The sequence below is a fragment of the Leiobunum rupestre genome, chromosome 4 (assembly GCF_980474605.1).
Source record: "Leiobunum rupestre chromosome 4, qqLeiRupe1.1.hap1, whole genome shotgun sequence".
Classification (NCBI taxonomy): Eukaryota; Metazoa; Arthropoda; class Arachnida; order Opiliones; family Sclerosomatidae; genus Leiobunum; species Leiobunum rupestre.
The window spans coordinates 51,576,487-51,600,674 of NC_143387.1; the positions used below are offsets into that span (position 1 = coordinate 51,576,487).

Sequence of the window (24,188 nt, forward strand, 5' to 3'; positions counted from 1 at the left end):
TCGAATTGAGAGCACTCTATATTAAGTAGGAAAATAAGTTAAAAAGTAGAAATAATGCCACCTGGTGAGAGTTTCGAGAAATAAGGAAGCACGGGAGAAAGCTAACAAGCGTTTTGATTTTTTGCCACTCGACGGAAATGCTACTGCCATCTATCTACGTTTTAATACCAAACACGAAAGAATAAACCAGAAAAAAGTGCATCGTCCATCCTAGCCTAGCCCATAGAAATAGAAATTAGACTAGAAGCACGATTGGATTGGGCGGGGACGTACCAGCTAGAAGGCTGCCATAAGAGTGGAATCGCGATAGTCGCGCCATCTCATAGAAACAATTTAAACTAAATAATTAAATATGGTCACGTGGAATTACATAAAACAGATCGTAGGCAACGTATTGAAAACTTTTTTTATTTCTCTAACATTATATTAAGTTATTGAAACAGCTTTAGGAAAATCATAAAAATCTCAAGAATCTACTATATCTACCGTGTCACCCTTAAAGGGAATATAACCTCAGGTATTTGGTGTGGAACACCAACGTTTGCAACTTTGCCCGCTCTTGCCTTGGGCTTTCGAAATGTTTGGCGCCACTGTACAGGGAAATTTTAAAAATTGAAGGGGTCTTCCATAAAGATTGCTTTGCAGGTTATATTCCCTTTAAAGTCACACGTTAACTTTGCGCAATCATTGTAAGTCTGAAATACCACAAATCATCACAGTTTAACTAAATTTTAATTATTTCAGTGTGGTTTAAAATATACCTACTTGAGATTCCAAAATCTTGGTTTCAGTGTCTTTTAAACTAACATCAGTATTAGTCAAGTCAAATTGAGTGGTTTCCGGTAGTTCACTTTTTCCGTAAGTTTTCTGAAATAACCTTTGATAAATAGGGAAACTAAATAACAATTACTAAAATCAATAAATTGGCATACTCTAGAAGATGTAAATATGCTTTGTTCTGGAATAGATATTTTTGGGACCTCTTTCAAATTCTTGTTTTAATAAAGAAATTATTCATATTTCAGTTTACTTGTGTAGGTACAGCATTTGCTTTCAAATGGTGCCTCCCATTTTGAAAGTAAATTTCATCGGGCAGTCATCATATGAAGTAATTGAAGATTGAGTCCAATTTTCGCGATTTACCGCTAAAACCCATTTTCCTAGTAATTCAGCATTTCTCAGAGGAAATCTTAGTGTAAAAAAAGTCTCTTATTCCGAGATTATTATAAAATATTTACTATAATATTACATACTTATGAAATTAGAATTTTATTTCGTTCCCAGATCTCTCTTTACAATGTGAAAAAGCGCAGTTTTTAACCATTTTTGCGGATATGCTTTTAGACGCAAAAATTTAAACACTAAAAGACCGCCGCTGCGCACGACGTGATGCGCAGTGGATCGCCTTTTTTTCCCTCTTCGAAATTCGCGTCGTAGCCATGGCGACAATGTTTAATGCGTTTGTCAGATGGCGCGTACATCGCGATTCCACCCTATTAGGTGGTTTTTTTTTCGTCTGTCCCAGGACAAAAAGTGTAAACTTTTTACCCTAAAACGTTTTATTCGCCTGTTCTCGGGGTAAGATTTACCCTGTCTCGAATTTTGTTCGCTTGTTCCAGAGCTCAAACGTTACACTTTTTACTCCTCCTCGAAAGGAGGTGTAAAGGGAGTAATCTAGCTTATATAGAAAATTCGTCTACTTAAATTTCGTTTCATGAAAACATAACGGGTTTTGAACATCTTTAATAACGAATATCCAATTGTTAAATGCTATTTAATGACTTTAAAAGTTGCTTGATGGTGGTGTCTTGGGTATTAGCCTAGCTGATTATTATTAATATTAAATAAATAAGAAAAATGAGTCTTATATTGTGATCTCACCACCGGTCGCCATCTTTAAAACAAAACAAATATATAACCTTTAACCTCTAACTACTCCCTTCTTACTCCAACTCGTTTTTTTCGTCAAGATAGAATTGGAGTAAAATGATGTCATAGGGCTACACTTTTGAACCTGCTTAAAAAACCCAGAACAGGCGAAAAAAAACCACCTAATGTCAGCCTTCTAGCTCGCCTGTTTCCCCATTGAATTGGGAATTATAATACTGCTAGAATTACAATTACGATTTCGGTTGCCATGGTTACGCGGGACCTATTCTGAGAAGACTGTACGAAATTCATCTTTATAATTAGGCGGTAGCGCCATCTATATTTTGTAAAGTTATATGATTCGCGCAAAAATTCAATTGCAATATAGTTGCCACCACTAGAGACAGATGCCGCCACGGTTGAACGATATAGTTGAAAAAGTCTCCATATTGAACGAAATTGGTCCCGCGCCAGCCAGATTTAGTTGTACCTCTATTTATTCCCAACTCAATGTGTTTCCCTTGGGATTGGCGGAAAGGGCAGTGCTTCTAGTCTAATTTCTATTTCTATGGCCTAGCCATCTATGTGGTCTATCTCGATAGCGGGATTCAGTAAATCTTTAGCATTGGAAAATATAGGAACTTGCACACTTTGGTAATTTTGTCACTTTTGCTACAAACCAATGATAACCGTTTAAAGCGATGTGGCCCTTTAATATCAAATCCGTCAAACGTTAACTTATTTATTTTTTTAAATAAATTCACAGTCAACGCATCAGACAAAAAGTAAAGTTGAACAAATTGATAAAAACTAAGATTAAGATAAAAAATTATTATTGACAATAGTGCAACTTTTTTCAATCTTATGTTCAGGGCTTTTCCTTAATACCTTTTTCGATTTTTATTCCGGTATTTTCCAAAATGGCGAGAGTATTGACCGTAAAGTGAGTCGCCGGAGATCTGATAAAAAAAGGATATTGATTTTTAAATTGATGATTAATTGATAAATAGGCTATGTTCTAGTTGATCCCGTGTTAAGTCTACGAATATTAAGCGAAGCTTTTTAGAAATTTGTAAGTATTGCGACTTATGAAATAAATAATAAAACCGCTTTTTTATCCTAAGCCTTGTAATGCAATGTAGTCTACTTGTCAAGTGGGCGTTTTTCATTTGACCCCTTAGGCTAAATTAGAGCAGTTTGAACTTACTGAGGGCTGATTTTTCATTTTACATTTAAAGATACATTTTATTTTACTAGTGTTTATTAGTGTATTTAACTAAAATTTACTATAGTAACTAATGAGTAAGTACCTTTTTATGTTTTGTTTTGCGGATTCTTGTGGAAGTTTAGTTAGTAACGCAAATTTGTTTGTGAGAGAAAGCTCAGATATTAAGTATTTATTTCAGATTAGGCAGTCTTTAATATAACCTTGTGTAATAGAAGAGATTAATCATGCCTGCTGTTAGAGGAGAAGGGATGCGAGGACTTGCAGTCTTCATTTCGGACATCAGAAATTGTTCGTTCAAGCTTGGTGCTTTTAAGTATTTAATAAACAGTGTAATGTAGTATCTGATTTATTTTAAAGGTAAAAGCAAGGAGGCTGAAATTAAACGAATTAATAAAGAACTGGCAAATATTAGATCAAAGTTCAAAGGTAATTGTTGTATCAAGGGACGGATTTGAAAAATTTTTTCCTTCAGTCTACCTTTGTATACTTAAACCTTTATTCATGAATTTCCCATAGACTAATTTCCTGATATCTATGATGTATTGTATTGTTTGTATCATTAGGTGATAAAACTTTGGATGGTTACCAAAAAAAGAAATATGTTTGTAAACTACTCTTCATATTTCTACTCGGCCATGATATTGATTTTGGACATATGGAGGCTGTCAATCTGCTTAGTTCAAATAAATACTCTGAGAAACAAATTGTTAGTGTGAAAATTTGATCTGTACTTCCAAGAAAGGAATAACTTAATATACTTGATATCTTTAGGGTTATCTTTTCATTTCGGTCTTGATGAATGCCAATAGCGATTTGATGAAACTCATCATTCAGTCAATAAAAAATGATCTATCATCTCGCAACCCGATCCATGTCAACTTGTCCTTACAGTGTATCGCTAACATTGGAAGTAGAGAAATGGCTGAAACATTTGGCTCTGAAATACCCAAACTTCTAGTCTCTGGAGATACGATAGATGTTGTTAAACAGAGTGCGGCACTTTGTCTCTTGCGACTATTTCGCACTTTACCTGATATTATTCCTAGTGGGGAATGGACATCTCGTATTATTCATTTACTCAATGATCAGCATATGGTGGGTGTTTTTAAAAAACCCAAGCAGGAAAATAATATTTCTGAATAACATTTTACGAAATTAGGGAGTGGTGACAGCAGCTGTTAGCCTAATTAATGCACTGGTAAAGAAAAACCCTGAAGAGTATAAAGGATGTGTGTCTTTGGCTGTTTCAAGGCTTAGTAGAGTATGTCTAACTTGAACTACATATTAACAAAATATTTTAGTTCAAATTAGCATTTTATATTATTGTTTAGATAGTAACAGCGTCTTATACAGACCTTCAGGACTACACCTATTACTTTGTTCCTGCACCTTGGCTCTCTGTAAAACTACTGAGACTGCTACAGAATTATCCACCACCAGATGATCCAGGCGTCAGGGGTAGACTGACGGAATGCATTGAGACGATTCTCAATAAAGCCCAAGAACCTCCGAAGTCAAAAAAAGTTCAACACTCCAATGCAAAGAATGCGGTTCTTTTTGAAGCAATTAGTCTCATTATTCACATGGACAGTGAACCAAATTTATTAGTTAGAGCCTGTAATCAGCTTGGGCAATTTCTCCAACATAGAGAAACAAACTTAAGGTGCAATATTTTTATTTTTGCGAAAAATATGTTTGCTTTGTTAATATTTAGTTACGATTTGCAGGTACTTAGCTTTAGAAAGTATGTGTACCTTGGCAACCTCGGAGTTTTCGCACGAAGCTGTTAAAAAGCACCAGGATACTGTTGTTACCTCCTTAAAAGTGATTTTCTCATGTATTTGGCTATTTACTATTAAAAAGTACAACCAATTTCATTTAAATTTTTAGACTGAGCGTGACGTAAGTGTACGGCAAAGAGCTGTTGATTTGCTATACGCAATGTGTGACAAATCTAATGCAGAAGAAATAGTTGGAGAAATGTTGAACTATTTGGAATCTGCTGACTATTCGATAAGGGAAGAAATGGTGTTAAAAGTAGCTATTTTGGCAGAGAAGTACGCTTCAGATTACACATGGTATGTGGATGTCATCCTCAACCTGATAAGAATTGCCGGCGATTATGTCAGTGAGGAGGTTGGTTTTTTTTCATTGACAGCTTTTGACTAAATTATCTTAATTTTTCCAATTTTCAAACCTCTATTTTGTTATACTTAAGGTTTGGTATAGAGTTATTCAGATTGTAATAAACAGGGAAGATGTGCAGGGTTACGCTGCCAAAACTGTATTTGAGGCCCTGCAAGCTCCAGCCTGTCACGAAAATATGATTAAAGTGGCTGGTTACGTTTTGGGGGAGTTTGGTAATCTCATTGCAGGGGATCAGAGATCTAGGTAACTTTGTATATTTGTGTGGTAATCAATATGTGGGCAAAAATTTTGCCTGTTTGAAATCTTTCTTTTGATTTCAGCCCCATTATTCAGTTTCAACTTCTTCATTCCAAGTATCATTTATGTTCAGCCTCAACACGAGCTTTACTTTTAACAACATATGTCAAGTTCATTAACCTATTTTCAGAAATTAAAACTGATATTCAAAATGTAAGAATGGATAAAGGTGGACAATATCCGGACCTAAATTATTTTTCATTAACTAGATATTAAAAAGTGATAATAACATCCGAAGTGCTGATGCGGAACTACAACAGAGATCCGTGGAATACCTGAGTTTGAGTAACATCGCCTCGGCTGACGTTTTGGTACTATTTGAAATTTAATTTGCAAATGCTTATATCTGAAAAAAATTTCTAAATAGGCGACAGTCTTAGAAGAAATGCCTCCTTTCCCTGAAAGAGAATCTTCAATATTAGCTATTCTTAAGAAGAAAAAACCTGGCATTGCTGAAGGATTAAGTGTTAACATCGCTTTCTCCAACAAGCCTTCCTCTGCGGCTTCTGTAGCTGCCAAAGCCAATTTAGAAAATTCAACTAATGGTGGTGGAAGTGTAGATTTACTTGGTATTTCAACTAATGGAGTGACTAGTAACGGTCCTTCAGGTCCCGTTAACAACACCAGTGTTCTGGTTGATGTCTTCGGGGATCTAGGTTCAACAATTAATAATGGTTCACTAGGTGATAGTGGTGGAATTGTAGACCCCAGTTCAGGAAGCGCTGTAGTTGTTAATAATGATGAAAGCCTTAAAAAGTATGTTTATTTCTTTCAGTAAACAGTACATTTACTTATTAATAGCTTATTTTAGGCTGATGTTCAAATCAAACGGTGTTTTATTTGAAAATGACCTTCTTCAAATTGGGGTGAAATGCGAATTTCGTCAAAATCTTGGACGAATGACGTTGTTTTATGGTAATAAAACAAATTTCAAGTTTAGTGGCTTTACGCCAAGTGTTTCTTGCCCTGGGGAGTTAACAACGAGTATGTTAAAGAGTTATTACCGCAATTCAGAGTAACATTATTAAATAATAATAATGTGTAATATTTATCTTTATTATAGAACTTAACGTTCAAGTAAGACCTGTAGAACCGGAAGTTGAGGCGGGAGCGCAAGTGCAACAGCTTTTGAATGTGGAATGCATTGATTCCTTTTCAGAGTATCCTTCTCTAACCCTTCAGTTTGTGTAAGTGTAAATGTTGTTGAGGATTTGTCAGAAGTGTTTTCTTTGTCAATTTATTTATTGGTTCATTACAGATATTGCGGAGCTCAGCAAAAATTAAGCTTGAAACTGCCACTGACATTGAACAAATTTTTTGAGCCCACAGTCATGAACTCTGAATCTTTTTTCACAAGGTGGAAGAACTTGAGTGGGTAAGTAATTTGTAATAAGTGCCATCAAGTTTTGAGTGTGTATATTCCATCGTTTTTAATGATAGGTCTTTTCTCAAGTTTGATTGTAATTAATTAAACATTGTAAATGCAGTGTGCAAGGGTACCAGTGGCGTAATAATTATTAAGGGTGTGCGAGTCCTGTTTTTTGAAATTCGAGTCGAGTCTCGAGTCTTAGAAACTTGGACTCACGAGTCCTCGAGTCCAAATATTAAGGACTTGATCGAGTCCTCGAGTCCTTAAGAATTAGGATTAAAGCTTTCGAGTCCAATACGAGTCCAGAATGTTTTTAACGAGTCCAATTCGAGTCCTAATTTTTATCGAGTTCAATTCGAGTCCTAAGTTATCGTGGCCAATTCGTCTGAAATTTATTTGCCGCTGTTTAAATAATCTTGCCCAATAATAATGGACTCGCCGAGTAATAATTGACTCGCTGAGTTATATTAGACTCGCCGGGTAATTTTCAAATTATCTATTTACTCGAGTCCGCTTCGAGTAATTATGTACCCTTTTCGTGGGAATCGGGTACCCGTGCGAGTAATAAAATTACGTATTCCGAGTCCGAGTCCGAGTACTCGGACTCGGACTCAGACTCGATAATGAGTACTCGCAATTTTCGAGTACTCGCACACCACTAATAATTATGGCCCTGTGGCACATATGTCCCCTGAAAAATAAAGCCCCCCCCCTTAAAAAAACTTCTATGAAAATAGTCTATATGATAAGAGGGAACCCCAAAACACGTTACGCTACTACGTTTAATTATTAGTTTGTGTAAAATATTTGCTATTCCTTTATCTATTCAAAATGGACAAAACTTGCTATTTATAATTTAAAATATTAAGAGTATTTTAAATTTGAGTATTGATTGATTTTTGATGTTATATCATTATAGAGCGGCTCAAGAATGCCAAAAGATATTCAAAGCTCGTTTCCCAATGGAAGGAGATACAATTAAACCCAAATTATCTGGATTCGGCATCCAGCTTCTCGAAGGTATTGACCCAAATCCAGAGAACTTTGTTTGCGCTGGTATTATACATACTAAACCAGTACAGATTGGATGCTTGTTAAGGCTGGAACCAAATCGTCAGGCGCAAGTAAGTTATTTAAAAAAATTTACATTACTTGGGACATTAATTATTTTGATGAAAGAAAGCTATCCATTCATTGATCAAAGTTTGAAAGCTAAAGCTATTTCTCTTTTTCCTGGCAGATGTATCGTTTGACAATTCGAATGAGTAAAGATAATGTAGCACAACAGTTATGTGACTTGTTGTACGACCAATTCTAAGTCTTCGCAAATAGAAAAACTGTGAATGAGTTATCGCGAGTTTACCGGTTGCTTCTTACAATTGTGCTTAATTTACAACATTTCTTCATTAATTCTAGACCCTCTTCCCTTCCCCTCTGAAAGCCCTGGTAAAATATAGTTAACCACAACACGGGTTGAAACTCCGTGATATAATGTAAGGTCGAAAAAAGTATTTCTCCATTAGATTACTAGTGGTAAAATTTTTATATATATATATAAATGTATTTTTGTTTTGCAAAGAAATGTTAATTGTTATTACTTTAACTTTAAGGGTTTTGGTTAAAACGAAGCTCATATCATGCCTCGGGAACTCTTTAAACATAAACAAAAAATGTGTAAAAAAATCACACTTTTTCTATACATTTTTGAGTGCTATCCATCATTAATTGCTATGAAATCGAACCAAAATACCACTGAACTTAATATAGTTTACAATTCATTAGCTGAATGTATAAAAATAAACAATAACTGGAACGTTGATTAAATTTTCTTCTTGGTATAGTTCTAAGACTCCATTTGGGAATCACCAAAGACGTTTAAGTGTCTTTCACAATTTCAGAGAAAAATTCTTTTCTGTGTTATACATGTAGTTTAGTATGCGCGATTTAATTTTGGAGTTAATATGGTGATGTTAATGTTACTGGAAGCTAACGTTTCTTTTATCTGAGAAGCATTCCATTTGGTACATTCGTTTTCAAGTTAAATAATTATAAGTAGGAGTGTCCTCACTCAACTGTCCCTGTGGCCATGTTTAATATTCCTATGTATGGAAAAATCTACAAAAATATGGTGGACTACAACATGTTGTATATCTGCGAGAAAAAATTACTAGGTGTACCAGAATAGCCACGTGTTATTTTTTTCTGGTATCTTTGATGTTAATAAAAAAATAATTACGTAAATTATCTATCTCTATTATCATAGATTATACCCAACAAAGACCGGCTATAATGTGCACTTAATTCGACAAAAATCTACTTTAAGCCTTTATTAAGAGAAAACAATTTTAAAAATATGATACAAAGTTACAAGATTTTTTGGAGAACTCTTTAATTTTCATACAATATTCCAAAAATGGACGCCTTAGATACAGGCGCATTTGCATATTTGTCTGTTTTTTTTTAGATTCTTTCATCTTAATGTTCCTGTATCTATGGTGTTATCAATTTTAAAAAGATTTAGTCCAAACTATAAAAAAACCAATTCCAAAAAAGTTTAGAGTATTTACATTTTAGTCAAGGGAAAATGTACATTTTTAGCAGCCTAAAAATACCAGTTAAAACATTGAGAAGAGTAAATATGGTAATTAAAAAAGTATAAAAGGCTGTTTATAAAAAAATAGTTTTTACCATAATATTTGTACTTTTAACTTATAAAATCTAGTACTATCATCGCGAATTTACTTAAATACTGATGTACAGTACACATTAAGTCATGAGTAGTGAGTAGTAGTAGAATATATTTTAAGTGGGTCCATCCTCAAGTTTTTTCCAAACCACCTAGATAATAGATAAAAAAAAATTTAAGCAATGGTTAAGAAAATTTCCCATAAATATAAACTTACATTGCACATTTCTCTTACTAACGCTTTTTCCTCATCTTCTAAACGTCCTCTATCATGATTCATTCCAGGAGTGTGAACCAATCTTTCATGCACTTCCAGTACCTTTCATAGAAAAGAAAGTTAGATAAAAGTTTGAGGCGTTTAATCACTTTTATCATACTTTTAAAGCGTGAACAACTGCTTCTGGCTTTACCATACTGAAGCTATCATCCCCCTAAAAATTTGAAAGATATATTTATATAGATAAATGTTTTGTTAATTCATGTACACCTACAGGTGGGGAAGATAACTCTCTTGTGGAGGATGCTTGAGATGGTGGGAGAGATTGTTGCAGGGGTTGATGTAGGGAATCTCGATGATTATATGGAGGAATGGAATGCATAGTGAAATTTCGCTCCTCATGCTCTGACATTTCTCCGAGATTCTATAAAATGATACATAAGTTGTGGTTTTTTTTGGCATCAGCATGATGGCTTCTGGGCTAGCATATTTTTTTTAAACTCATTTTATATACTTAAATTTTACGGTTTTTCTGAAAAAAAACTAGGTAGCATTTCTTATCTTCAATTATAAAAAAGGTAAAGAACCTGGTGAATATAACTTTTTATTTTAACACCTTCCACCCCATATAAAAAGAAATCACCAGGCGCCAACTCTTTAATGTTACAAAGCCACAAATAAGGCTACTTCATCATGAAGCCATTTCTTAATGCTTCCTTTAAAGGCCAAATGACTTTTCCTATTTTAAATTAAGGAGAGCTTTCAACTTACCTGTGACGTCATCATCTCAATTTACAAAACCTAATTGGCTGCCCAGAGCTATACCACTACCAAGCTATTGCATTCAGATCTAGCAAAAATATTGCTCGAAAACTGGCCATAAGTGCTCCAGAGCTAGCCAAAGGTATTTGCTGTTAAAATCATTAACCAATTGTGCCATATCGTTCTTAAGCCTAAGTCTTATGTTTGTAATTTTATCAATAACATGCATATCTAACAAGACAGAGTTAAAAGGTATGCGTTTTACATGTAGCAAACTTTTCTTCTCTTGTTCCATTTGTTGAAGTTTCTTTTCCAAACTTCTTATATACAATAAAACTTGTTCTGTTAGACAAAAACTAGTTTTAAAGGGGAAAATGTAGAGAATTGCATACTGCCATCACCGTTACCATTTATAATGGAACGATGCCTATGTATTGCTTCCTCAATCGCTATCTGCCTCCTTGAAGGTGATCGGTTCGCAAAGGGTGATACTCGCGATTGTAATGAAGTACTGGGACTACTATGGGATGAAATTATCCCCAGTTCTTCATTATTTGTCGATGATGAACTTCCATCACCATCATCTCTACGTCCATTTAAAGGACCTCCACATTGAGTACAAAGTGACCTTGTTCTTTCATCATCCAAATATAAGCATAGTTCCTGGATGGAAATAATTATTTATAATTTCCCGTATTTTAACCTATTCAAATGTACCTTTAGTTCTAAATTATCTTTAATCATGTCATGTTGTTTGTTTTCGAGTTCTCTTAATTTGGCTTGATAAGCCGAAACTTCTTGACGCATTACAGTAGCGGTATATCTTCCAAATCTTTGCCATTCTCGGGCTAATTTACGCCCCTTTTGCCTATCGTCATCCAAAAAACAACACAAATCCCTCAATTCCTGATTGTCATCCTGCAATCTTTGGTTCACATCTTTTAAGCCACGGATTTCCAAAAGATGAACCTGTGTTCAGTTATATTCCTTATAGCAACCTGATCAGTTGGTTAATATTTAAACTTAAATAACCTGCATGCGGCGATTGACTTCTTTTATTAAATTTCCATGATCCATCATTAATTTTAAATTTTCTCCTTCAGCATGCCTTAACCGTCTTGCCAAGTCAGGAGGTTTTAATTGTAAAAGTTCATCATCATTGAATGATCCCGACGCCATTGCCGGCCATTTATTAAATTTGACTGAGTCTTACAGTCAAAAAAGTTACATTTTTATGTAACATCTATGGTAAAATAAGTTATAAAAACGTGGTTTTAGTTTCAGTATGTAATAAAACTTCTGTTTATTAAAAATAGTCAGCAGTATGAAATGGCATTCTTGTGCTAATTATGTAAATAAAATAAGTGTATTTTGGACGCATGCAAGATATCAGAATAATAATACCAGTTATATATTTGACAACACATGGAATTCTAACCCAAAAACGTAGGATAATAAATATGGTTATGGGTTTTTTCTCGTATATTTTAAAAAATTGCCATAACCAAGGCTTATCAAATCCAAAATGCAAATAAAAGCTCGGTTTACTTAAGAAACGATTTAAAATCCTCTCGGAAAGATAGCCCGGTATATCCAGAATTAAAAAAATTCAATGGAGTTTAATGAAAACTTAAATTTAAATTCAAAATCAGTTTTTTCATGATATCATCAGGCGAATGGTGCTAACACGCATAAATTATACTACAAATCACATTCCATCGCTTTACGCTGTCTAGTAAGCGCAAAGGGGCGTTCAGCAGAAACTTCGTTCTGTTCAGTTCCGCCATGGTTTCGCGTAGACGTTTCCTCTGTTTGCGTTTCAATATCAAATAGATCAGTAAAAGAAATAAAGAATCGATAATAGGTAACTGTACAAAATATATTTGCTATATAAATATTTAGTAAAATAAACTATTCAATTAGGAAATAATTTTATTTGCGAGTCAAATAATTTTCCATATCTAATATCTTCGAGATAAGATTGCGTTCCTCGAAATTTTTGATTAATACGATTAAAGTACAAAGCAATATAATAAAATGGAAAAAAGTTTTAATACAGGAACATCCCATCAGTTTGATTTTTAAATTGACGTCGAAATTGATGTAAGGGTACTATTCTCCATGCGCGCAAGCTTTGTCTAAAGCAGGCAGCAGCTCGGTTGCAGAAAGAGACAAGGTCATAGGGAGGAAATTCATTTCAAGGAAGGGCAAAATTCCCTACACGGACCATAGATAGTATATCGGATTATACACTCCCCTATATTTCTTCTTTATCGGGATGTGAAATGGTTTGTAAACTTATATTTTTTGAACTGAGAGCTTAGCCCTCGATGATTGGGGTAATGAGCCCTCTGTCATCGATTATTGACGTTCAAACACGTCAGGAAATTTATTTTTAAGAACTTCCGGCCGTCACGCTACTTAAATCAGTTTATTAATCCTCTCCGACAAACGGGTGAATCGTGTTTGCTCTATACTTTTTTCTGCGTGCTTCTTGTCTTGCGAGGGGTGAATGACTGGGTCGAATGTTTTTCTGTTTTCTCAGGAGTGAGGTTTCGGGAAGCTAGCTGATTAAAAATGCGGTAAAATCGGCGCTGGTCCCGGGTGGTAGTAGTAACGCCCTATTAATATTCGACAAAAACGTTGTGGAAAATGCTGCATCTCGAAATATTTTTCAATATGAATAATCGTGTAAGTACTCTAAGAACTAATTTTGGTGATAGATACGTAGTCAATCAGTGCAAAGAGAAATTCTGACATGTTAGACAAATAAGCTATTATCGAAGAAAAAGAAAATATTAAAAAGATTAGGATCGCGAAATGTTTGAACTTTGTAATACTTTGGTCCTCTTGACTAACGAAATCGCTGACGTTCGGGAGAATAGGTCAAAAAGCGAGATAAGAGCCCGTAATCAGTGCTGAGACAGTGTCCAAGAGTCGCTATCGCAGACGAGTCGTCGTGCGCTTCTTAGAACTACGCGTTTCATCGCTATTTGTGGAAGAAATTCGCGTCGCAGTCGCGAGATATGAATGTATAGAAAGTGTACATTTCTTGCTCGCTAGGATTTAAATATTTCTAGAAAGCTTTAGTCGCGTTTGGTTAGTAAAATTTTAAAACAATGGCCAATCTATTGAACGCCGCCTTGTTTCTGGCGTTTATCGGATTTCTAGCGCCCCATCCAGCACCGGCAGTGAGCAGGCTGTACCAACCCGGTACCGTTTACGAATACTCTTACGATAGCGCGGTTCGATTAAATGAGCTTCCGGTTACGGGACGTGAAGTGGGCTATAAAATAGCCGGAAGCGTAAGAGTGTCCAGCGTTTGGCAAAGCCCGGTGGACTCGAACGAAAAATTGCTCAAAATCGAATTTAACGGCGTCAAACTGCACGTCCATTCCGTGCAAACGCCCGATCATCAACTTCAAGCTCACGCATCGCGACTCGACTCTACATCGAGACTACCGACATTCCTGCACTGGAAGAACGGCGAAGCCTTGGCTGTATACGTTCCTAATGACGCCAAGGACGAGACCAAGAACTTAAAAAAAGGACTCGCCAGTTTATTTCAGCTACGTACCGTCAACGTTGGAAGCGACGTGGAACGCGACGTTTCCGGAGTTTGCCGTGTCACCTACAAGGTAAACACTGGTTCCATTGAGAAAACTAAATCGTCGTGTAGTTTGCCCGATGAAGGTGGACTGAGACACCATAGCAGTAACAAAGTCAGGTCGAGTAAAGTTGGTACTAAAGCTACTCTATTATACGGATTGGGTCCAGACGGCACCATCAAGAGCGTCGATGTTCAAGAAACGCTGTCGTTGGTCGTTAACTTGTGGCGAAAGGCAGCCTTGGTCGTGGAAGCTAGCAGCAAGCTAAGTTTAGTCAATGAAAGACAAGGAGGGGACTTAGTTGAGAGTTCAAACGTGGATGAAGCGATGAAAGCGTTGGCGAACAAACAGAAACTCAAATACGGTTTGGAAAAACTATTCGCAGTTCCCGAGGTATACAACCCTTGTTCTGGTGGTAGTTGCAAAACGTTAGGCGAAGTTATAAAGGAATATCGCGAGCGATTAAAATCAGACAACATCGGAAAAGTCAAATCTGCCAACTCTTTCTTGCGTGTGGTAGAACGCATGAAGTCCGCGTCAAAGCCAGATATTCAGGAAGTGCTCAAGGATAACAAAAATAAGGTTATTTTGGAACAATTGATGGACGCGGCCGCCGCCACTCAAACCGAAGACGCTCTTGCTGCCGCGCTGTCTCGAATCAACCTATTGGCAGACGAATTGGACATTAGTGAACGATTTTTCCTGTGCTTGGCGCTATCTTCTCGCCCCAAGGAATATCTTTTAAAAGAACTTCACTTGGCCAGTCAAAAGGCCAAGAACGAAAAGTTGAAATCCACCATCTTAATCGCTTTGGGTACCGTAACGAAGACGTATTGTCGAAACCGGGATGCCGTAGTTTGTCAGAAGTCTCAGCTAGTCAGGGAGATTACGGAATATCTCGTTGAGAGCGTAGAAAAATGTAAGTCAGATTCATGCAAAGGCTCCTATCTACGCGCTTTGATCAATATGGCCAGCAAAGACACGGTTGCGCCCCTACTCACCGTGATACAACGAGGCGGGAAACCGGCTTTATTGGCTTTGTTGGCTCTTCAGGCCGTCGGACCGGAAAACCTTAACGACACCGTGGTGGCCGAATTGGCCGTGGTGTATCATCAACTTCGAAAACCTTACGAGAGTACGGCCAGGCTCGTAGCCATCGAAATAATCTTCCGTTCCAAATCAAAGAACCTCAAGAAGTACGTCAGAGATTTTGCGTATTCTTTAAGTTCGCAATTGACTCCCGAAGTTGGTACATTTGCTTTATCCAAACTTTTCGAATTATCCGAAGACGACTCGTTACTAGCTTCGGCGTTGAAAGATGTTGCCAAAGATGCCGTGGTTTGGAACTACTATACTTTGGCGCAAAAGGGTTCTTCGGCGGCTTTTTCGAGACCATTGACGAAAATTGAAGGACTTAACGCGACGTATGGCATCTACATGGAAATGGTCGGCGGAGGAGTCATGAAGCGTAGTTCTTTGGACGTGCATTTACAAAGCGACAACAGCCAACTAAGATTACTAAGTGTCGGTCTGTTTGCCGATGGAATGGATGGCTTCGGAGGAAGCGGTGGTAATGAGGATTCACAGGAAGAAACGTCGGCTGGAATGGAGCTCACTGTCATGGGTGTTAAATTGCGTCCCTACACTTTTTTCACCGGCACTGGCGAACTTATGGGTCACGTTTGGTCGGGTACCGCGAGCGATCTAACGCCGGCAATCAGAGCCAACTTTATGCTACAGGACATAAGGGAGTTTTATCCCTTGCACAATGGGCTGGTTGCCGAAACCAATTTACAAGGAGCCTTGTCGACGGACCTTAGCGGAGCCATTCAGATTTCTCTCTGGAATCGCAATTCGCATTCTGTGGTGAAGAGCAGCGGAGCCCTACTGATGCACGGCGCTATCAGGTTGGATACCGCCTACGCCAAGAGTCACGTGGAATTCGCGATGGGCGGGGAAGCCTTGGTCGATTTCATCACCGACCTTGATTTCTACGATAAGCCTTTTAAAACGTGCCTTCAAATGGATCAGCCCAAATTTAGCTTCCGCTATAACGTCCGGAAGTCGGAGAGCGTGCCCGGAAGTAAACACGTGGTTAAGACATTACGTAAAAGGACCGTCAGTGTTCCAGGGAAGTCGTACGCGATGCACAGGAAGAACTTTGATGCGTGCTCTAGTATGTTAACAGAATCATAAAATAACGTTTTTATAATTGTCATAATTCATTATTTTGTACACTTTTTTGATAATTATTAAATTAAATCTAGGCATTTTTTGAAGTTAATGAATTACGCTTTATTTTTCGAAAAATATAATCAGACCTACTAAATAAAGAATTTTAGGGAAACAAAAACAAAAATTAGTTGGCTGATAAAATCTAACAATAACAATAATCGCGTTGGGGTGAAATTTTTTCAAAACAATTGATAATACATTTGTGTATCAGGAACTTATATATGTCACTTAGAATGTCGAAGGCTTATTTACTGACTGAGCTTTAACTACGTCGAAGGTATGATGTAATACGTATTTTAAAATTTAGTGGTTGGCCATCGCTGAGGTAAGTGACAAGGTTTAATATCGAATTAAGACAGCACGAGTGAAAAGCTCAGCCGTAAACCATGCCCATTTGGACCCTTTCTATGGGAATTTTCACGGCCAGCACTGGTACTTAGACATTCGAAGTACATACATATATTATTTCCTGGTAATACGAATATTATTTAATTTTTTTGTAATAGGAACTAGTAAACAGGTGTTTTAACTTTTCCCCCAGTCAGTACAGTAACGATGTTATCTACGGCCAACTTTGCCATGTCGTTTCTCACTGTATATTCGCTACTACCAATGTGGGGTGTTAACACTGCAAAGAAAAATAAATTTATTACTTATTTCCGGCCCATTTTCTTGATTTTATTTCCCCTCAAATCTAAATAAAATGGGCTGTGTGGACATGGATTAATTAATTACTAGTTAATTAATCCATGGTGTGGACGACTTGGGAAAGGGTTTTATTTGGTTTTAAGTTAAACTGAAGCTCTTTGCGGAAACTAATTAGAATTAGGAAAATAATAATTAGTAATATTTACCTATATTTGGTAATGTAGTTAAAGGGTGGTCCTTAGGCAAGGGTTCGGGTAACATAACATCCAACCCAGCCGCTCGAATTTCGCCCTCCTTTAAAGCTTCGTAGAGGTCTTCTTGATTTACCAATCCTCCTCTATAAACAAAATGGGTCTTTTAGTTCATGGATTTACCAGTTTGCCAAAGTGGCGTAACCACAAATTCTTCAAGGGTGTCAGACATGTTAAATTATAGAGGGGTCGACACAAAATTAACCCTTGTCTACGCCACAGATTTTTTCTGGTATTAAAATAACCTGGCAGTGTTTATAAAAATAGCAGTTTTCTTCATTAAACCGAAAGCCCTTTTGTTGAACATTTCCTTGGTTTCTTCGGAGAGGTTGCACATAGAAACAACGAAATCCGATTGCTGTAACAACTCGTCTAGAGGTGTGAAAATAGCTCCTAGAGCCTCCGCTAAAATAGAAAGATAATATTAAAGTCCTATATCAGCCTTATTACAATGTTAATGTTGTCTCTACCTGGTTTAACAGGATGGAAAACGTCGTAGTACAATACTTTAGAAACACCAAACGGTAAAAGCCTTTGCATAACTCCTCTACCAATTCGTCCCATTCCGATGATCCCCACTGTGGAACCGTGAACGCCTTGACCACAAAGCCAAACGGGTCGCCATGGACATTTCCACTCACCACTGAAATTGTAATTACTTAGGACCGTTCATCTCTTATAGGTTTGGTTTCTGATTGACGATACTTTTTAATGGCAGTTGAAGCTTCGAATAGTCTGCGACCCACAGCTAGGAGTAGTGCCACAGTTAATTCTGCTACCGAATCGGTAGACACTTCTGGAGTGTTACTAACTGGAATTTTTCTGTAATGATTGCGCTATTTAATTAACTTCGCAATTTGTTTTGCCTGCGTAGAGACGGTTTTCAACCTTTTTTTTTAAATGAGGCTAGCATCCTTTAAATTGGGTTTTGTATTGGTGATTTAAGCTCTGATGTAATTTCATTATTGGTTTTATTTGCCCTTGTAGTCGGTAAATGAATAGTGGGGTGGCGGAGTGGTTAGCACTTTCGCCTCGCAGCAAGAGGAGCCGGGTTCGATCCCAGCTTGTGGCACTGGGTGAAAACTCGGAACAACTCCTTCTGCGTTGAGTTTGCAAGTTCTCTCCCCACTGGTTTAAGGGGTTTTTCCCCGAGTTCTTCGGTTTCCCCTTCCATAAAAACTTGTCGAGGTTAACGGTAATAGTTAGTGTAGGGAGCTGTTGGCTCGATCTCGTGGCATGCAGGGCTTGCCACCACCCTCCTACGCATTGTAACCCGGCCACCTGAATAAATGGCTTCAAAAGTCGCTTGATGACTTAGGCCTAAGGTGGTGCCTTGGGTATTAGCCTAGCTGATTATTATTATTATTATTATTATTATTATAATTGTGACTGGAGAGTATGAAACCTTTTAATTATCATGAGTCAATTTGTGTGCTACACTAAGGTGACGGGTTACACACGGCTTTGTAACGCGGTATATATTTTCTAAATGATTACGCGAAACCTCTAAAACGATAACGCAAAATCTTTGTACCCCAGGTAGAAAACACAATCTCTAGACCAAGTTATTCCTATAGTTTCTCCTTACTTTTCTATACAAGTTGCTATGTCTATATGGTCGAATCCAACGGACATGGTCGCTATCACTTTCAAATCGCTACCTGATGTTTCAACAAAAAATAACGAAATTAAATCGAAAAAATATTTTATACATAACAAAAATTTCGTTGCGTTTTTGTTTTTCACGCTTGAAACGTGGCTAGTCTCGGGTTTGTAATAACCATGTAAGTACCGGCAGATTCGATGACTTCTTTATCGACTTTGTCGGTAAGTAGACAGAATAGACCTTCTTTTCCTTTTATCCTCTCCTTGAGAACGTCATGCGGGATGGGGATTTCATGCTCGTAGACGTCAACTTCGCAGCTAATTAAAATAACATAACACTCCTTAATTATATATTTCAGTCGCGTAACACCTATATAGAGTTACTGGAAGCTAGGAGCAACAAACCGAGGGGCTAACCACTCTTAGAAAGTCTGTACACCGGACTACGCTTAGATTAGCACTGCCAAAGGCAGGGACTTCAAAGATTACGCGTAGTCCCATTAGTACAGTCAAAGGTACGGCTCTGTACACCGATTACGCGGAGTGATCAGCCCCTCGCAACAAACACAACACCCCACACAAGGAGAACGCAACCCGTCAAAAGTCGTGGATTTTCTTGCGTACGTTTTTCATTGGCTAGACGCTTTAGCGCCTGCTGCCGTCGGAAGGGGAAAATTCGGAAATTGTCTTTCCCCCCGCCCGTAAAACGTTCAGTGTAAAGGCTCGTGACGCTCGTCCAATGAAATTCGTACACAACCCTTCGTTAGCGTGTTTAAAGGCTAGCTGCGTTCTCCTTGTGTTTGTTGCTCCTAGCTGGAAAATTTAAAACAAGTTCGTCGAACTCATCACTGCGAAAAACCACTTCTCTTAATTCCCCGCCACTCGACAAAATGAAATCGGTTTGAAAGCCTGCCGTTTTGTGAGTGGCTCGTTAAATTACTCAATAAAAAAAACTAAGAAATCGGTCTCCTTGTTTTTTTTTTGCAATTACTACCGAGAGAGGCTCTTGCCAAGAATATCAAAGAGCGTCAACTTAGACCGCCTGGAACGTTTAAATTACTGCAGGCACCCCAGCCAAAGGGAATTTTTACGTACTATGCCAAAGACAATTTATGTTTTAGTTTTATAAATCAGGGATAGTATGTATATCCGCAACAACTTGTTTATTTTATTTCCAAGCGGCGCTTGGTCCCTGGGAACACTACAAACTCTTCAACCCGCTCCAGATCATCTGAAGGTGGCTTTTTAACTTTTAAGTGATTCGCATTTTAATTTAGGAACGGTTTTCTTGTGGTGGTGGTTGTTTGGGGGGAGTGGGCTACGCTTCTGTAAATCGTTTGCTAGCGGTTTTTTGGGGTTTTGATAAGATTTTTGGCAGTTGCCGCCAGACTGCTTAGAGGGGAAAGATTATTAGGGTGTACCAATGTAAGGACAATGCCAAGGTGAAAATTCGGATTGTTAAATTTAAAACTGCTTTTTAATTCTAAACAGTAAATACTTAGAGTGCTAACAGATTTAGATACCTGGCTTTGTACTGGTAAAACATTGGGTTTGGGTAATTGGGCATAGCTCCGTATCTTTAGGTCTATAATTAGACTGAAGCGATGGAAGTAGGTATAAAGATCAGAAATTTTGAGAACAGTGTGGAATATTTTAGGTGTTTATATTAGCAAGTTGCTGGATGTGGTACTCTCGCCTCACCTTTCGATCCATTTTACACACAATCCAGCCTACGTATAGGGTAACCGATGCCGAGGCCGCCGTATTCCAAGAATTAGGATTATAAGGGCCAGGGATATCTTAATCGAAAGTAAATATCATGACATCGGTAGCCCGTTATGAATTTTGGAGATCGGGGGCCCACAAGTTGCCTATTTCTGTTATTTTGGCATTCTTCTACTGAATTCTTATAAGAGTAAATGATTTATCAATCGATAGAAAATGCCCCAACCTTTTTGGAATTTATATCAATTTTTGCGATTCGAGTCCAAAACTCGAGAAATGTCTATTTTTAATTTCGTCCAGGGCCTATATTTTGATTTCTCATGTTACTAACGTTTACCGCGTATTGGAGCTTGGGGAGTATTTTCCCATAATCGGACAAAGTGTGAAATCGGAGAGCTTTAGTCAGGTGCTAGTTTTCGTAGCGTAATGTTACTTTTTACACTTTAATCAATGGTCATGTTTATTGAGAAAACTTTGTAACGGATTTTTCACGTGTTGAGAAACACGTTGAATGGGATATTGTTCTTAAAGAAAAGAAGCGCTTATTTTAGTAAAAATTTCTCAGGTTTTTATTTTGCGCTTATCAATGAATTTACAGGGTAAATAAATCCATATATTTTCTCGTATGCGGCTAAAATCTGAAACAGGGTAGCTTTAATCAGGTGCTAGTTTTAGTAGCGTATAGTGCGAGGGGTCGGACATTCAGGGAAAATTGTACGGGATTTCGAAATCCACCTGGATTTTGGTGGATTTCGAAATCATTTTCTGGATTTTGGTGGATTTCGAAATCTTCCCATGGATTTCGAAATCTTCCTACGGATTTAGAAATTTGGAAGCGGATTTCGAAATTTTGAAACGGACTTCGAAGATTTCGAAATGGATTTCGAGATTTCTAAGCGGATTTCGGAAAATAGTGGATTTTACAAAATCCGAAATCTTTTTTTGGATTTCGTTTTGTGATTTTGGATTTTTTTTCCGGATTTCGTGATTTCGAGCAGGATTTCGTGATTTTGCGCCGGATTTCGTGATTTCGTAAAATAGTGGATTTTTACAAAATCCGAAAGTTTTTTTGGATTTCGTTTTGTGATTTTGGATTTTGTTCCGGATTTCGTGATTTCGCGCCGGATTTCGTGATTTCGTTCCGGATTTCGGAAAATAGTGGATTTTTACAAAATCCGAAATCTTTTTTCTGGATTTCGTTTTGTGATTTGGATTTCGAAGGGAGTGTACGGGATTTTGACTAAATGTCCGACCCCTCGGTATAGTGTTACTTTTTACGCTTTTATCAATGGTCTTGTTTATTAGGAAAGCGTTGTAACGGATTTTTCACGAGGTGAGTAACAGTCTACGTAGGAGGTGGACAATTGAGATGAGATCGATATTTTTATTAGTCTAAGAATACGCCCCAGGTCATTCACTCTGGATATTTCAGCTGTTGGGTCCCAGACATATAAGACTTTACTAAGACGAGAGGAATCTGACGACTGATGACACTTTGTTCTAGACGTTGTGTGTATTCTACGCGTCATCTCAGCTAACCCCAAAAATCTCTTAGCCCGGCCCGGCTTTCGCGAAAAGAAAGAATTAAAATGTTTTTTCCTAGGTTTGTCTGTTCGAGTCAACTAAGGGTATTTTGTAAAAAGGCGGGAACTATTATGATATACGGGTCGTGAAAGTAAAAGTTAAAAAGTGGTGGTATACAGTTGATGAAAAATGAGTCGTCGGTTTACTTCTATTACGGAACTTTAAACGTAGTCATATGTAATCTAACTACTCGTAAGTATGCGCGAATGGTTTTTTCTTCCTGGTTTCAAAGATGGCGTCAATTGGTGGATAGGGAAGTAGATAACTCGTTTTTATATCATTTCTGCGAAATAAAAACGTATAGTAATGGTTTTAGTGGGTTGTTCTACATTGGCATACTTATAATGACTGAGTTACGTATGATATTATTGGTGGGTCCATGGTTATTGTTTGCTATTTTGATATAATGGTATAATAAATTATATTATTACATACACATCTTATAAACGTCTTTAAGTAACTTCTCGTAATGTTTTGCAAACAGGATTTCTACGGTTTAGAAATATTTTTACTCTATTTATTTCTCAATTTTATTCTTTTATTTCAAACATTGTATTTTCTCCCTATTACCTAAATTATTTTCAGGTGTTTTTCACGCATTAGTGACAGTGTCGGTAATTTTAATGATAAATAATAATCATAATTTTTGATATTTTTAAGCGTAGGAAACATTTTACGTTCCAACGTATTTTACACCTTAATTATTAACGTAAATAATTTAAGATATCATGTATTTCCCACGTTAATTTCAACTTTAAATTTATCGTTTACTCAATTTATACAGCTTAGGTTTATACATATGCATAATTATATGTAATTTTTAATTATTTCCATTGAAAAGGATATTTCGTGCTCATTTTTAAATAGGCTCGTTAAATAGAGGTCGGGGATGGTTAACTTTTATTCAATAGATAAAGCTCTAAAAATTATTCGTAAAACTTTTTGATCAAGTAATTTATATTTCTGTATTATCCGATTAATTTTTTATATAATTGTAAAATTAATCGGAAAAACGACGTTTTTTTCGATAAAAAGCTCAAGTTTTACGAATAATACATGTTTTTTTTATCATTTTCCAAAATATTAACCGGTAAATTTCTTTGTTTACATTTTTTCCCGAAAAAAATCAATTTAAACATGGATAATGATTAACCGTTACCGACCTCTAGGCTCGTAAATAATTTCGGTTATAATTATTTCGTCCGAAGACGTAACACATTTTGCGCCTTTTTACAGTTAAAGGAGCTTTGCTGAACTAATTAAATGTTCCGCTTTTTGACAGTGAAATGTCGCTATTGAGGTCCCATTTATATCAGACTTATTGTAATAGGCTACGGAGTCCGTTTGTATCGGCAAAATAAAAATATCAAATCAGCTGACTTACTCTTCTTTCAGTAATTCAATGGCAAATTCGGGTACTTCGTGGCTTGTCACTAGAACCTTCGGCTTCTTCATCTTATTTTGAAAGCGCTCGATTTCACACTTGCCAACAAGATCCTTCGAGAAGCGCTCACCTCAGTCCGGAGCGTGGGAAGTTGAGAGACTGATGACGGAACGGAATCGCAATTGCTGAATCTGGAGCGGAAATTTAAAGGTTTCGCTCTGCCCTTTGAGATGAGAAAAGGGGATGTTGCACAATTGCGTAAGAGACCCCCCCCCCTTGCTCCCCGGCTTCATGATGGACCTCACGTGCGCCAATAGAAATTCTTGGAAAGAAGGGGATCCAAAGACCGAAAACTGTTTTGTCTTGCGTCAGAAAGGTTTTGAGCGATTTTTGGAGTACGAGTAGATTGAAATATTTTGTACCCCACTATAAATTCCAGCCAGTAAACGGTTGATTTTCATGGCATATTATACTATTAGTTTAAAAGGAGTCGAACGTTCATCGAAATGTTATACTTAAAATAACGTATAAGCATAAGTTAATGACCAAAAATATGAGTGTTTATGATAGAT

General features: G+C 37.0%; 4 protein-coding genes across 8 annotated transcripts; 2 read left to right on the forward strand and 2 right to left on the reverse strand.

The window, feature by feature from the left end:
• Positions 1–2,814: 2,814 nt before the first annotated feature.
• Positions 2,815–9,155, forward strand: AP-2alpha (adaptor protein complex 2, subunit alpha). Of its 2 annotated transcripts, none has more exons than XM_090173115.1 (18): positions 2,815–2,941; positions 3,276–3,385; positions 3,455–3,523; positions 3,661–3,803; positions 3,869–4,192; positions 4,257–4,358; positions 4,429–4,760; positions 4,825–4,921; positions 4,988–5,233; positions 5,316–5,488; positions 5,566–5,695; positions 5,752–5,853; positions 5,910–6,298; positions 6,354–6,526; positions 6,606–6,729; positions 6,801–6,917; positions 7,831–8,035; positions 8,152–9,155. In XM_090173115.1, exons 2-18 carry the CDS (start codon positions 3,322–3,324, stop codon positions 8,227–8,229), a joined length of 2,868 nt encoding a protein of 955 aa, XP_090029241.1. In that variant the 5' UTR covers positions 2,815–2,941; positions 3,276–3,321; the 3' UTR covers positions 8,230–9,155. The 2 variants fall into 2 exon arrangements, with proteins under 2 accessions (XP_090029241.1, XP_090029242.1); XM_090173116.1 differs by lacking the exon at positions 2,815–2,941 and adding an exon at positions 3,061–3,160.
• Positions 9,156–9,229: 74 nt separating this feature from the next.
• On the reverse strand, positions 9,230–13,229 carry LOC149948182 (coiled-coil domain-containing protein 85C-like). Of its 4 annotated transcripts, XR_016480561.1 has the most exons (11): positions 12,125–13,229; positions 11,609–11,819; positions 11,294–11,545; positions 10,984–11,239; positions 10,842–10,918; positions 10,089–10,238; positions 9,975–10,028; positions 9,815–9,916; positions 9,600–9,749; positions 9,479–9,513; positions 9,230–9,401 (listed from the first exon to the last, which is right to left on the reverse strand). XR_016480561.1 is itself a non-coding variant. In XM_090173119.1 (9 exons), exons 2-9 carry the CDS (start codon positions 11,753–11,755, stop codon positions 9,714–9,716), a joined length of 1,074 nt encoding a protein of 357 aa, XP_090029245.1. In that variant the 5' UTR covers positions 11,756–11,819; positions 12,282–13,229; the 3' UTR covers positions 9,557–9,713. The 4 variants fall into 4 exon arrangements, 2 of the variants coding, with proteins under 2 accessions (XP_090029245.1, XP_090029244.1); XR_016480560.1 differs by having other exon boundaries at positions 9,230–9,513; XM_090173119.1 differs by lacking the exons at positions 9,230–9,401; positions 9,479–9,513 and having other exon boundaries at positions 9,557–9,749; positions 12,282–13,229.
• Mtp (microsomal triacylglycerol transfer protein) lies at positions 12,683–16,468 on the forward strand. Its single transcript, XM_090173117.1, has one exon. The coding sequence runs from the start codon at positions 13,696–13,698 to the stop codon at positions 16,378–16,380; it is 2,685 nt and encodes an 894-aa protein (XP_090029243.1). The 5' UTR covers positions 12,683–13,695; the 3' UTR covers positions 16,381–16,468.
• Positions 16,469–16,496: 28 nt separating this feature from the next.
• LOC149948184 (glyoxylate reductase/hydroxypyruvate reductase-like) lies at positions 16,497–23,835 on the reverse strand. The gene is made up of 8 exons (XM_090173120.1): positions 23,617–23,835; positions 19,111–19,241; positions 18,907–18,979; positions 18,024–18,140; positions 17,789–17,961; positions 17,564–17,723; positions 17,274–17,404; positions 16,497–17,047 (listed from the first exon to the last, which is right to left on the reverse strand). Exons 1-8 carry the CDS (start codon positions 23,685–23,687, stop codon positions 16,929–16,931), a joined length of 975 nt encoding a protein of 324 aa, XP_090029246.1. The 5' UTR covers positions 23,688–23,835; the 3' UTR covers positions 16,497–16,928.
• Positions 23,836–24,188: the final 353 nt, after the last annotated feature.

Excerpts from the sequence above, each read along its gene's own strand:
- LOC149948184 (XM_090173120.1), bottom strand. The coding sequence starts at position 23,687 with ATGAAGAAGCCGAAGGTTCTAGTGACAAGCCACGAAGTACCCGAATTT. Across the intron at positions 19,242-23,616 it reads ATTGAATTACTGAAAGAAGA|CTGCGAAGTTGACGTCTACG; the intron begins GTAAGTCAGCTG and ends TATTTTAATTAG. Across the intron at positions 17,724-17,788 it reads TTTCCATCCTGTTAAACCAG|CGGAGGCTCTAGGAGCTATT; the intron begins GTAGAGACAACA and ends TTTCTATTTTAG.
- Mtp (XM_090173117.1), top strand. The coding sequence starts at position 13,696 with ATGGCCAATCTATTGAACGCCGCCTTGTTTCTGGCGTTTATCGGATTT.
- AP-2alpha (XM_090173115.1), top strand. The coding sequence starts at position 3,322 with ATGCCTGCTGTTAGAGGAGAAGGGATGCGAGGACTTGCAGTCTTCATT. Across the intron at positions 4,761-4,824 it reads CATAGAGAAACAAACTTAAG|GTACTTAGCTTTAGAAAGTA; the intron begins GTGCAATATTTT and ends TACGATTTGCAG. Across the intron at positions 6,730-6,800 it reads TCTCTAACCCTTCAGTTTGT|ATATTGCGGAGCTCAGCAAA; the intron begins GTAAGTGTAAAT and ends GGTTCATTACAG.
- LOC149948182 (XM_090173119.1), bottom strand. The coding sequence starts at position 11,755 with ATGGCGTCGGGATCATTCAATGATGATGAACTTTTACAATTAAAACCT. Across the intron at positions 11,240-11,293 it reads AAGATAATTTAGAACTAAAG|GAACTATGCTTATATTTGGA; the intron begins GTACATTTGAAT and ends ATTTCCATCCAG. Across the intron at positions 9,917-9,974 it reads CAGTTGTTCACGCTTTAAAA|GTACTGGAAGTGCATGAAAG; the intron begins GTATGATAAAAG and ends TTTCTATGAAAG.